At 38.8% G+C, this 14,132-nt stretch overlaps 1 protein-coding gene and 1 pseudogene across 2 annotated transcripts in view; one reads left to right on the plus strand and one right to left on the minus strand.

Annotated features, from left to right (window-relative positions):
* Positions 1-14,132, plus strand: part of LOC114047060 (pre-B-cell leukemia transcription factor 3) — a 300,024-nt gene that overhangs the window by 208,160 nt on the left and 77,732 nt on the right. For both annotated transcript variants that reach the window (XM_027867750.1, XM_027867752.1), the window contains exon 3: positions 506-747. In XM_027867750.1, coding sequence (XP_027723551.1) covers positions 506-747 — 242 coding nt within the window. The remainder of the gene's footprint in view (positions 1-505; positions 748-14,132) is intronic.
* LOC114047062 lies at positions 10,380-10,757 on the minus strand (annotated as a pseudogene).

Below are 14,132 nucleotides of genomic sequence, written 5' to 3' on the forward strand. Positions count from 1 at the left end.
CTCTCTCCCTCCCTCTCTCTCTCTCCCTCCCTCCCTCTCTCCCTCCCCCCCCTTCTTGAATGGCATTAACCTAGAACAGGGAAAAAGGAGTAGCAGAAGACCTTTGAATTTCTAGGATCACATAAATATGAACTTGGGAGTAACTTTCAGGTACTGAGGAGAACTTGATGTGGTGTGATATAAAGAGCTGATAGGGAGACAAGAGAACTAGGTTCTAGTCCTGGATTGCCACTAACATGTGACTTTGGACAAGTCACTTCATTTCTGAGCCACAGTTTCCTAAAAATCTAAAGTGTTTGACTAAATACTCTGAAAGGTTACTTCTTGCTCTTTAATTCTATAATTGTATAAAATACCAATAATGAATTAGTCAGATGTGAAATACAGTGTAATGTTATTGTTTGACTATTTTCTGAACTAAATAAAATACTCATCCTGTTCATTCTCTCTCTCTCCCTCCCTGCTCCCCTCTCCTCCCATCCCTTCTCTCTCTCCTTTTTTGAAGGTCTCAGCATCAGAGGAGCCCAGGAGGAGGACCCCCCAGATCCCCAGCTAATGAGACTGGACAATATGCTATTGGCAGAAGGGGTTTCAGGTCCTGAGAAAGGTGGGGGATCGGCAGCAGCAGCTGCAGCCGCGGCCGCCTCTGGAGGTTCTTCAGATAACTCTATTGAACACTCAGATTACAGAGCCAAATTGACCCAGATCAGACAAATCTATCACACAGAACTGGAGAAATATGAACAGGTCAGCAGCCACCACTCTCATAGTACTGCGCAAACCTGCTATTGCTCTTCTGTTAGACTGCATTAACCAAATCCAGGGTCTGTGAGGTGTAGGAGTTAAAACAAAGAGAAAATTAAATAAAGTGAGTGTAAAAAAATACAAGTGAGTTATTTGATTAAATGGAATGAAGACCCCTTGAGGTTGAGACTTGTTTTATCTTCTTTGTGTATTAGTTTTTCACTTCTCCCACCTACGTCCTTATTCTTAATCCCTATTTCTCTCAGTTTTGAACTTCTTTTTAGTAGCTAAAACCAAAGCCATTTGCAGTTGTCATTTGTGTATTGAATATTGTCTAGGGTGTGTACTATAAGAAGCAACCTTGAAAGAAACAGAATTCTAAGGTTGGAGCCTACTTTTGTGTGGTGAGCTTTTAATCTCTGATCATGTGAGTTCCAGAATCCTGTAATAAACCCTTCTGGAACCTTTAGTCCAAGACAAAGGTTCTTCAGTAGATCAAACCACAATACAGAACGTGGCTTCCAAAGAGACTATTTTAGATAACAAGATAACCTCACAAAGTAATTAGGCTCTGGCCTCATCTCTGTGAGGGCTCCCAGAATAACTTAGATTTGCAGGGAGGGAAAGTGTATCCTGCAAGAAGTTACTTCTTTCTTAAGAATTCTGCTTTTTAAAAAGAATTAGATTGAGAAGATTATTCCTTGTGATATATTGAAAAGATGTCGATCCATTCAAAATATATTTCAGGTATTAGTTTGGTACTAATGATCCTATCTGATGAAAGATACTCTCAGAAAATCTCATACAATGTGGGTTTAAAACCCACATTCTAAACTCTTGTGGCCCATCCTTCTTAGGACAAATGATGAAATGTCTCCATTTGTAGTGCTGGGATCCTGTCTGGTTTTAGATCTGGTTATTTCATTCTCTTTTCCTGAGTTCCTCAGCCAATTTTCATTACAATTCTATTGCCTTTCTCACATATTTTAATTATAGAGCTGTTAAAATGCTAGTCATTTCTTTCTCAGAGATGAGTACACTTCAGTGGAAGGTGGTCTAATTTTCACGTATGTGTCTGATGGTGAACAGGAAATGCTAAACCTACAGAAGAGAAGACTTGGGGTGGGAGGGCATCCAATCATTGTCTATAAGCACTTTTATGACTGTCATATGGAAGGATTAAACTTGTTGTACTTGGTTGCAGAAGGAAGACCTAGGATGAATGACAAGGGGAGGTCACAGTGGTTTGATGGAAGGAAAAGCTTTCCAACAATTAGAGCTATCCAAAAGTGGAACTGGTTACCTAAGGGAGATATGTGGAAGATGTCATTGAAAATATTCAAGTGAAGGGTAGGCAAGCACTTGTGAGGGATGTTGTAGAAGAGATTATGATTTATGTGTATGTTGGACTAAATGATTTCTGAGTTCCCTTTTAACTCTGAGATTTTGTGATTCATTCTATTTTCTATTGCTTTAGTTGTTCAGTACTATGAAAAATCTGATTTCATGTGAGTACTCCTTTCATCAATGCAGATCAGAGCATACCTATGCCATAGTTAGATGGTCTTCATGAGGTTTATATACAGCCATTATTATCACTAAATCTTTAAGCAGTTATACTGGGATTGTAAATTTTGTAAATAGATTAACCACCAAATTCTCTTTCCCTGTAATGACTATTGGCCTGCCCATAGGAATCTCCAAAAGCTGAATGGTTATCTACGTAATTCATAGCTTGTGTGTTGATTTTTTCTTATTTGTAGACATAAAAAACAATTCCTTTTCTGGCGTATCCTATAAAAGTACCTCATGAGATCATCATTTTATCACTCTAGTTACTTCCTTTATCAACAGAAATAAATCCCTCCTTACCTTAGATGTTTTTCATAAGTTGCTTTGACTATAAAACATCATATAGTGGCCATCTTCCTACTGATGATCCTCTTATGACCTTATCTAGAGTGGTTCCCAATACTTCTCTGGATCTAACCTGCTACACTTGGCTCTCCTGATATATCCTTTGAGAATCAAGTGCCAAATTCATACCACAATGTAAAATCAGCAGAAGATTTTTCTTTATATTCATAACTTTTTGGAAAGTATGCTTTGGGGAGCTTAAACTTTACATGTCTTGTTTATAATAGTATTTTTATGTAAGGGAAAATGTAAGAATTTAAGAAAAAATCATTGTGTATTATACTTAAAAAGGGCATAGCTCTCTGATATGACATGAATAATTTTCAGTAAACCAAATTGTTCACGGTTTAGAAAGATTGCATGGAGTATGAATAAATGTTTCTAATTTTAACATTTTCCTCAATAGCGCAACTTAGTGTTTAAAATAGTTATATCATCCTTGCTTGTTAAGTGTTCCCTGACTGCCTTAATGAGAATGTTATGAAGTAGAAGAGGCCAATGGATAGCACATCGAGTTTTGGTGGGACTTTACAGAATTAAGGTGACTCTTTATTATCACCAGTTTCAGGTCCTTGAGCCTATATACCTTCTTAAAAAATGTTTTATTGATGCCTTTTATCATCGGTCATTTCCAAATATACCTCCCCTTCACCAAAAAAAAAAACCAAACAAACCCCTCCCTTATAACAAAGAAAAATAGTTAAGCAAAGTTGACCAACACAGTCACCATGACTGATAGACATTCTGCATCTGTACCTTCTGAGTGGATCATTAGGTGATAGATCCAGAGCTGAAAGGGATCTCAGAGGCCATCTAATCCAGCCTCCTCATTTTACAGGTAAAGAAACTGAGGTTGAGGTACCATAAATGACTTATCCAAAGTTACTCCCTACAGAGGTGTAGGGAGACCTAACTTCTCTGACTTCAGAGCCAGTGTTCTTTCCACTGTGACATGCTACCCCCTAAAAAAGATGTATTCTCAAATTTTCTTGGGGACCAAGCTGAGTCATGGAGATAAGATTGGAAAGATATGAATACATTCTATTTCCTATTATTTTAAATTAAAAAATCAAACTAATATATGTAGGAATTAAATTCAGCTATAAATGTTAATTCATCTGAGATTGTTTGGAAGTGGTGATGTAGCACTTGTATTTGCTTTTCTTTCCATTTAAAGAAAAATATTTTCAAAAAGGCAACATATAGGCTCTGTATACTTCAATATTTCAAAATATTAATGATTTCTCTAGTGAGGATATCCCTTCCACTGATATAGTTTGTGGCACTGTTTGCTGTTGCTAAAGAAAATTCATCACTTGGTAACTAACCTTTTTGTGATGCGGCTCACTTCATTTAGTTTGGCTTGACCTCTGACAAGAGTCTGTTGATTAGCTTTTAATTGAAGTCATTCTATCCTGGTAGAACCTGCCAGGACTTGCATTCTATTGATATGTCCTTCATGAATAAGCATAGTGGTAGGGCTTTAGTTCAAAGGCTCTGTGTGAACTTACTGAGTTTCATAGACTAATACTTAGGGTTTGGTTTTTTTTTTTTAAATGTGGCTAATTGACCTTCTTGAGAGAGTTGCTGGGGCAATCAGAATCACAGTACTTAGAGCTGGAAAAGACCTTAGAAATTGTCATCTAGTCAATCACATTATTTATTAATGGCCTATCATGTGTCAGGCACTTGTACTGGGTGCTGGGGATGCAAAGATAAACTTGAAATAGTTCCTCCCCTCAGGGAGCTGATATTCTTATGGGGGAGACAAGATATGACAATAAATGACTGTAATATATATTTATTTATATATATACATATATATACACACATATATATATATACACACACACACATATGTATATGTATGTATCCAAAACACAAAGAACATATAGGATAATCAGGTGGAATAGTAAGAAAGTCCTCTTGCAGAAGATAGCTATTGAGCTGAATCTTGAAGGAAACCAGAGCTTCCAAGAAGTAGAGAGGTGAAGGGTGAAGAAGATGTGCATTCTTTGCATGAGGGACAGCCAGTACAAATGCATGTAAATGAGAGGTTTGAGGAACAGCATGAAGACCAGTTTGGCTGAACCATAGATTATGTGGAAAAGGAGTAAAGTGTAATAAATATGGAAAGGTAAGATGGGGCCAGGTTATAAAAAACTTTAAATGCCAAACCTGAGTTTATCTTTTTTCCTAGAAGTAATAGGGAGTTAACAGAGAGGTAGGGGGAAGTAGTAACATGATTGGACCCATACTTTAGGAAAATCACTTTATCGATTGATTATGTGTAAAGATTGATTGGAGTGGGAGAATACTACTGGGAAAGGAGACCAAATAGACTGATAGTGAAGTAGTTCAGGTGAGAAGTCTAACCCCCTCATTTTACAGGTGAAGAAACTGAATTCAAAGAGATTAAATCACTTGCACTAAGCCACCTAGCTAATAAATAGCAGAGTCTGGATTTGAACTTAAGTCACATCACGGAATATGTAGAAGTTTCACATTGGGATACCGTGTTATAAAGTGAATAAATCACTGTGCTGCAGTTAATTTATTCATTCTTTGTGGAAAGGAAAGGAAATAACCATTTATATAGCTCCCACTATATACTAGGCACTGTACTAAGTGCTTTACAAATACCTCATTTGATCTTCACAACAACCCTGTGAGATAGATGCTATTATTCACCCTACTTACAATTGAGGAAACTAAGGCACATAGAGGTTAAGTGACTTGCCCAGGGTCACACAACAAGTAAGTGTCTAAGACCAGATTTGAGCTCAGCCCTTTCTGATTCTAGGCCCAGAACTCTATCCACTGAAGCACCTGAGTGCCCTAAGTCAACTGCAGGGACTAGGCAACCTCTGAGGTACCTGTGCACTCTAAGATTCTCTGCTTCTGTGAGTACTTACGTCATAAGCTCAGAGTTATAAGTTCATAATATTTTGAGCCAGAAGAGATCTTAGAGATCATGACAGCATGAATATTTTTCTCCCTCTTCTACCAAGAGGGGATAGGTAAATTTCATTATCTGTTCTCTGGGACAGAACTTGGTTATTACAGTTAGGCCATCTTTTAGTTTGTTGTTGTTGTTGTTGTTGTTGTTGTTTTCCTCTTAGCACTATTGAAGCCATTATATTTTCCTAGTTTTGCTCACGGGACTCTGCATTAGTTCATGTAAGACTTTTCTTTTATCTTTGAATTTCTCTTAGTTGTCCTTTCTTAAAGTATTCCATTACTTCCATATGGCACAGATCAGCTGTTGCCCATTTGGTGAGTACCTAGTTTGTTCTCTCTCTCTCTCTCTCTCTCTCTCTTTTGCTATTGCAAAAAGTAGTACTATAGAAAGACAGACAGTCAGTAGATTTATTATAGACTCATTATTTGTCAGACACTGTGTTAAATTATGCGGGTATAAATATAAGCAAGTAAAATAATATTTGCCCTCAAGGAGCTTACATTTTAATGGGGAAGACAGCACATAAAGAGTGGTAGTAGTAGCATATGATTGAGAATGGTGGTTGGAATATGATATGAAATCCTGGTTCCTGGCAAGATGAAGTGAAAGCTCACCTGTCAGAGACGAGCATCCCAGGAGTAGAATCCAAGATTCTCTTGGGGGTAACAGAGAAGCATCTCTGGCTCTGGCTAGAGTGCAAAAGGCGGTAAGTGAGACATGGCTTTTTGGATATTTGTGAGGTTTTTCTGTCTTTGACTGCTTAGGAACATGTCTTGGAATGAGGTTGCAGGTCAAAGGTTATGAACAGTTAAATAATTTTTCTGTCATAATTACCAATTTTTCCAGAATGGTTGGATGAATTCACAGTTTTACCAACAGTGTATTAATGTGCTGTCTTTCTTAAGCTTTTCCATCAATCAATAAACATTAAGTTCCTACTGTGTGCACTGTGCTAAGTCCTGGGAATACAAAGAAAGGTGAAAGACATTCTCTGTTCTCCAGGAGCTCATTCTAATGGAGAAGATAGCATACAAACAACTATATACAAACAAGCTATATGCAAGATAAACTGGAAATACTAATTGAGAGAGTGAAGGCACTAGAATTAAGGGAATTAAGGAAAGTCTTCTTGTAGAAGGCGGGATTTTAGCTGGGACTTGAAGGAAAGCAGGGAAGCCAGGAAGCAGAGACGAAGAAAGGAGAGTTTCAGGCTTGGGGTGACAGCCACTGAAAATTCCAGGAGTTAGGAGATGGAGTGTCTCATTCCAGGAACAGCAAGGAGGTCAACATTACTTTATCTCAGAGTATTTGGCGGGGGAGTAAGATGTAAGAAGATTAGAAAGGTGGGGAAAAGCAGCTTATGAAGATCTTTGAACACCAATCTAAAGATTTAGTGAATGGCATCATTTTTTTTTTTCCAGCAAAATATGAGGCAAGGTTCTCAGACGGGAGAATGTGGGGAGAGGGAGCTATGTGGAGGTGGAAAAAGATTTTTAAGCGTCTCTGTGGTGAGTGGGAAAATGAGTTAATTAGGAAGGTATAAAAGGATTTCCTTGCTCAATGATGTGCCAATTGAGATTATGTAACATAAATTTGTAGTGGACCCAGTCAGTGTGTTTTAGTGATTTTTTCCCCCACTTTCATTCAGGAGCTCACTTGTAGCAGTCAGTGCAGTGGATGGTCAAGGTAATCTAAAGCTAAGACTTGACAGGACAAGATTGGTGATATGTCAAGGGAGCAAAGGACTCAAGAGAAGAAAACAGTGTAGATTTGAACTTGTTTGGCAAGGGATCAAAATCGGTAAAGGAAAGTGTAGTTAGTACAGGGGTAATGACCTTGGAAAGAATGGAATTTGTGGTTGCAAGGTAGAGGGAGAGGGGTCAGAATGACAATATGTTGTGATCAGATGAGGGAATTTCAGAGTTCATGAATATGGAAGTGGAATATTTGTGGGTAAAGTTAAGATCAAGGGTATGACCATCTTTGTGTGTGTATCTGAAGTAATATGGAGGAGTAGGTAACATTATATGAGTAAGTTGAGGAACTGTTAGGTTAAGGTGTTTGAGGAAATATCTACATATACGTTGAAGTCCTCTAGTATGAGGGCAGGAGTTGGGGAGGAGAGAAAGACTGTAAGCCAAGCGTTGAACTTCTTGAGGAAAGAAGGAGAATGTCTCAGAAGTTAGTAGATACCAAATACTGGAAGTTTGAGTGCGTGGTTGATAAAGAGTAAGGGAGGATCTGTAAGTGGCAATGGGAAATAAGGAGTATTCCCACTCCTCTTTCCTCCCTCCCCCTTGACAAATGAATTAGGAAAATGAGTGAGAGTGCAGACAGGGTTGGAAAGAATGTCCAGGGAGGCTGTCATCAGGAGTGATCCAGATCTTAGTGAGACCCAGAGGCTGGAAGGAATGGGAAAGGAAAAGATTTAAGATCAAAGTAAATTTCTTGCCTGGGGAGCAGGCATTTCAGAGAACAAAGTGGAATGGGTAGGAAGCTTTAGAGTATAAAGAATATATATATATATATATATATATATATAGTGCTGAAACCTTGCCCTTCTGCTCTCTTCTATGTGCTTCAATGAGACTGTAATGAAAATATATATATGAAACCTGTTTAGATTTAGATTGCCATAAAATTAACAAACACCACTACTGCAGTAAATTAAAGTACTTTATAAACACAACCACATTTACAAAGCTAAGCAGACTTAAAACTAGACTTTGAGCTGGAATAAATTTAAGCTGGAATGCTTAGTTGTGTGTATATATTTCAGTAACATCCCTGTCTTTTGAAATGCTAGTTTAAAATAATTTTCATGAAAATGTCATTTGATTCTAAGAGAGCCAGGTTTAATGATTCTAGCAGCATACCATTTTTAGTCTTTTATAAAGGCTGCTGGTGAAATGTCAGACCTATCCATCCAAACTCCAGGAAACTGGAGTCAGTTCTCAAAAGCTGCTACAACTAAGAGAGAGGCAAAGCTGATTTAGAACTTGCCTTTTGTTGATCCTGACACCCAGAAATGTCTGATTTAAAGAAATATGATAATTTTTCAGGGTTTGCAGCAAAATATAACACTGTGCCTCAGGAACATTGTCTTAACAGTTGAGAGACAAAAGTGGTTTGTCTTACAAATACAGAGCATTAAAATCATGTTGCTCATCCCCCAAATGTTGTGTAGTAATTAAAACATTAATAATTAATAATAATAGCCAACATTTACATAGTACTTTAAGGTTTGTAAAGCACTTTACAGATACTATCTCATTTGATCCTCACCACAACCCTATGAGGTAAATAACATTATCCCCATTTTACAGATGAAGAAAGCTGAGAGTGATTAAGTAACTTGCCCAGGAACAGACAGCCAGCAAGTGTCTGAGGCAGGATTTGAACCCATGTCTTCTTTACTTCATGTACAGTTTTTGCCTTCATCATGTTAGTACATGAAAATGAGTTACACGTTTTTAAAAGCTGGAAGGAACCTTAAAACATAAAATATTCCATCTGGAAGGGACCTTAGAACTCAGATAAAACATTAGAGGTGGAAAAGACCCGTGCGCCTAGAATCTTAAAGCTGCAAGGGATTTTAGAACATAAAATATAGGTTGTAAAACCTGAGATCTGTTGAGATCTATCCAGTCTTCTTTATTTTATGGAAGAGATAATATAGCTCCAGAGAGATCCAGTCACTTACCTTAAATCATGCATATTCCATAGTGATGAAATTAGAGCCTTATTCGGGGCTCTTTATAACATAATCCTTCTTCTGGTAAATTGCTAGTAAGTTCAGACCCATCACTCTGAGAAAAGGTGTTTCAGATACGGAAATGTTCTCACTACTAGACTTTCTGGGCCTCTCTATCTTTCTACAAGAAGATAGACAGATTACTTTTTGCAGATAGAGTTTGATTTAGACATGTGTTGCCAGTTATATGAATGCATACAGATAGATATAGATATATCACTCCATGAATAGCTCTCCCACTTTGCTTATACCAAACAAAATTATTGTGCATGGGCTATTCTGTTCATAATTTACAGCTACTATAGTAGAGGTGACATATTGAAAGTTATCTTCTATAATTACATTGAAATACATTTTTGCTGTAGGCAAAAGTATTATAAGGGTCCCAAGGCTCCCCAAGCATCTGGGAACCTGTTTTCTGAGTTCACAGATGTCTTTTGAATTCACCCCAAATCAGGGTGAAGCACTGGAGCCAGGTGTGAGCTGAAAGCTAATAAAGTATGGTTCAACTGCTCGAAGGTCTTCAAGTTGCAGAAGATCATTTTGGGAATAGATAACAAATGTTGAACTGAACCACTCTGATGCTTTTTCTTAAGTGCTTCCCCAAATACTGATTAATGCCAAAACCTGCTGGCAATGGTTGATTGTTGTCCTTCATTCTCAAAGAGGATGACATAACTATGTCATATTGTGAGGACATCACTACACTAGAGTCAAGTTTTAATGTGTCTGACTGTGGCTGATCAGATCAATAGGAGCTCGGATTGCTCTACCACAGGTCAGGCACAAATAGTCCATGTGAACATTTGGGGTCCATTCTCTAAATTTGTGCATCTTGAGTTTCTTTTGGGCTATTTCAATTCTGCTTTGCTCATAAAGCACAGTACCTTCTCTGATGTGGGCATGCCATGCTGAGCAGTCCTGTGCCAGTGTTTCCCATGTCACTTAATCAATTCCAAAATTCTTTTTTTTAATTTTATACCTATTTAAATGAAGTTCAATTTAGTTTTCATCCACATTAACTGTCTGTAAACTTTTGAAAGTGGTGACAGGTACATAAGTAACCAACGTATACAGCTGGTTTGGTGAATCTTAATCCTCATTGCATTTCCTAGACAAATGCACTCAGATATGGTATGGGACATTCCTTATTCCTTTGGTTCAAACAACTTTGTTGAGTCTGGTGTCAATGCGTACATCTGGAGTTCCCATTTCTTTCTTGACAAATTTGTGGATTTCCTTTAGAGCCCGAGAAGCTCGCTTTTTGAAGCCTACTCCATGAATCCTCTTGTGAATGTTGATGGTATACTCTCTGGTCACCACCTCATTCATGACAGAACATCCCTTCTTTTTCTCTCCACCTTTCTTTGTGGGAGCCATTCTGCCCGGGACCAGGTCAGAAAAAAAAACCAATTCCAAAATTCTTAAGAGAGACCTTGAGAGTGACTCTTGTGTATGTGAAAGAACTTCTCCCTGCTTCCCTTACTTCCCTGAACAGGTAGCCAGCCTAGTAATCAGAGGCTCGTCACCAGAAGGTTGACTACTGGAGGATGACCACAGCAACTTATGAAAAATATCTAGTAGTTAAAGAATTAAATTACATTCATTGAAATGGTATAGTGGGAAAGAAATCTGCATTTGGAGTCACAAGACCTGGTTTCAGATCCTGCCTCTGATACTACCTTGTATGACCTTGGGCAAGTCACTTAATCTCTCTTTGTCTCTATTTGCTTATCTCTAAAAAGGGGGTGGGGGCGGGGTCATACTAGATGACTTTTGAGTTTGCTGCTGCCTAAAAATTTATGATTCTTTGATCCAAGGTGAGATACAATTGATTTTCCAAAAGCACAGGTCTGATCATGTTATTCTTCTAACTCAATAAATGATTCCCTATTATATCTAGAATCAAATATAAACTCTTCTGTTTGGCATTGAAAATACTTCACAACCTGGATCCAACCTATCTTTCATCATTTTAGATATTACTCCTCTTTCATTATAATCAGTCAGTAAACATTTATTAAGCATTTACTGTGTGTCAGCCACCATCCTAAGCACTAGAGATATAAAAAGAGGCAAAAGATAGTCCCTGCCCTCAGGGAGCTCACAATCTAATGGAGGAGACAATAAGCAAACAAGTATGTACAAAAGTGCTATATACAGAATGAATAAGAAATAATTAAGGGAAGGAAGACACCAGAATAAAGAGGGGTTGGGATGTTAGTTGAGACGTAAAGGAAGCCAGGAAGCAGAGATGATGCAGGAGAGCATTCCAACCAGGCATGGGGGACAACCAGAGAAAACGACTAGAGCTGAGAGGTAGAATGTCTTGTTCGTGGAATAGCCGGGAGGCCAGTGTCACTGAATCAAAGAGAAAGTGGTGGGGAGTAAGGTATAAGAAGACTGGAAAGGTAGAATGAGACTAGGTTATGAAAGACTTTGCGTGCTAATCAGAGGATTTTGTATTTGATCCTGAAGGTCATACGTTGCCACTGAAGTTTATTGAGTAGGGGGTGGGGTTCAATAAATAGTCAGACCTTCACTTTAGGAAAATAATGGCCAAATGGAGGCTGGTTTGGAGTGGGGAGAGACTTGAGGCAGGCCGACTCCCAGCAGACTATTGCATAGTCCAGGCGTGAGGTGATGAGGGCCTGTACCAGAGTGGTGTCAGTGTCAGAGAAGAGAAAGGGGCATATTTGAGAGACGTTGCAAAGGTGAAATCTATAACCCTTGGCAACAGTTTAGACATAGATGAATGAGAGATAGTGAAGAATGTAGGATGAATCGTAGGTTGCAAGCTTGAGGGACTAGAAGGATGATATTGCCTTCAATATTAATAGGGAAGTTAGTAGATGGGGAGGGTTTAGGGAGAAACATAATGTGTTTGGTTTTAGACATTTTGAGTTTAAAATTTCTACTGGACATCCAGTTCAAGATGTCTGAAAAGCAGTTGGAGATGGGAATATGGAGGTCAGAAAAGAGGTGAAGGTAGGATTAATAGATTAATAATCATTAGCATAGAGATGGTAATTAAATCTATGGGAGCTGATAAGATCACTAGTGAAGTAGTATAAACGTAGAGGAGAAAAGGGTTCAGGACAGAACCCTGTGGGATACTTACAATTAGAGGGTATGATCTAAATGAGGATCCAAAAAAGGAGACTGAGAAGGAGCAATCAAATAGGTTGGAGAAGTAGGAGAGAGTGGTGTCCCACAAACCTAGAAAGAGGAGAGTATCAAGGAGAAGAAGGTGATCAGCAATGTCAGAGGCTACAGAGAGATTGTGGAGGATGAGAAGAAAAGGCCATTGGATTTGATAATTAAGAAATCATTGGTAACTTTGGAGAACAGTTTTGGTGGAATGATAAGATAGGAAGCCAGATTGTAAGGGGTTAAGAAGAGAATTAAAGGAAAGAAAGTGGTGATACCTACTGTGGTCAACTTTCTCAAGAAATTTAGCCACAGGGCGGAGCCAAGATGGCGGAGGGAAAGCAGTGACTTGCTAGAGCTCTCCCCTAAACCCCTCCAAATACTACAAAAAATGACTCTAAACAAATTCTAAAGCAGCAGAACCCACAAAAAAAACAGAGTAAAACAAATTTCCAGCCCAAGACAACCTGGATGGGTGATCAGAAAGGTATATCGCACTGGGCTGGGAGAGGAGCACAGTTCGGCGTTGGCACGCAGACCACAGCAAACCTGGAGCAGGCCTCAGAGGACTGAATCACAGGCAGCTGTAGTGGTTTCCAGACTTTTCAACCCACGAACGCCAAAGACAACTTAGAAGGTCAGTGGAAAAAGTCTGTTACTGCGGTGAGAGAAGAAGCTAGATCTCAGCCTCCCTGAGGGCAGCGGCTGGCTTCTGAGCTTCCGGCCCACAGACTGAGGGGGAGTCAAGTGGCTGATCAGAGGGGGATTGCAAGGATATCTTTGCCAGGGCTGAGGCAGGAATCTCTTGCTTTGCCGTGCTTGGATCTGGGTCACAGTTCTGAAGGGCGGTCCTGGGGTGAGGAGGAGCGCTGGCGTGGTGGAGCTCATTGTGGCTGTGGAGAGGAAACACCTCGCCCCTTATCATAGCACCTTGGAAGAACTGACACTTTTCAGGTCCCTAGAAGTATCTCTGAAAACAGCTGTACAAACCCCCAAAGCTTGGGACAGTACATTCTCCACATTGGAAACAGACTCGTACCTTAACAAAGAGTTTAAAACTCAAGTAATTGGTTGGGATCGTGAGCAAGCAGCACAAAAAGAGTCAGACTATATTATCTTACTTTGGTGACAAAGAAGATCAAAACATACAACCAGAAGAAGAAAACAAAGTCAAAGCTCCTACATCCAAAACTTCCAAGAAAAATATGAATCAGTCCCAGGCCTTGGAAGAGCTCAAAAGGGATTTTGAGAAGCAAGTAAGAGAAGTAGAGGAAAAACTGGGAAGAGAAATGAGAGTGATGCAAGAAAATCATGCAAAGCAAGTTAACAGCTTGCTAAAGGAGACCCAAAAAAATACTGAAGAAAATAACACCTTAAAAAATAGCCTAACCCAAATGGCAAAAGAGGTCCAAAAAGCCAATGAAGAAAAGAATGCCCTAAAGAGCAAAATTGGCCAAATGGAAAAGGAAGTCCAAAAGATTACTGAAGAAAATACTTCCTTAAAAATTAGAATAGAGCAATTGGAAGCTAGTGACTTTATGAGAAATCAAGACACTGTAAAACAAATCCAAAAGAATGAAAAATTAGAAAAAAATGTGAAATATC

The sequence above is a fragment of the Vombatus ursinus genome, unplaced genomic scaffold (genome assembly GCF_900497805.2).
Source record: "Vombatus ursinus unplaced genomic scaffold, bare-nosed wombat genome assembly UNPS02014786.1, whole genome shotgun sequence".
Classification (NCBI taxonomy): Eukaryota; Metazoa; Chordata; class Mammalia; order Diprotodontia; family Vombatidae; genus Vombatus; species Vombatus ursinus.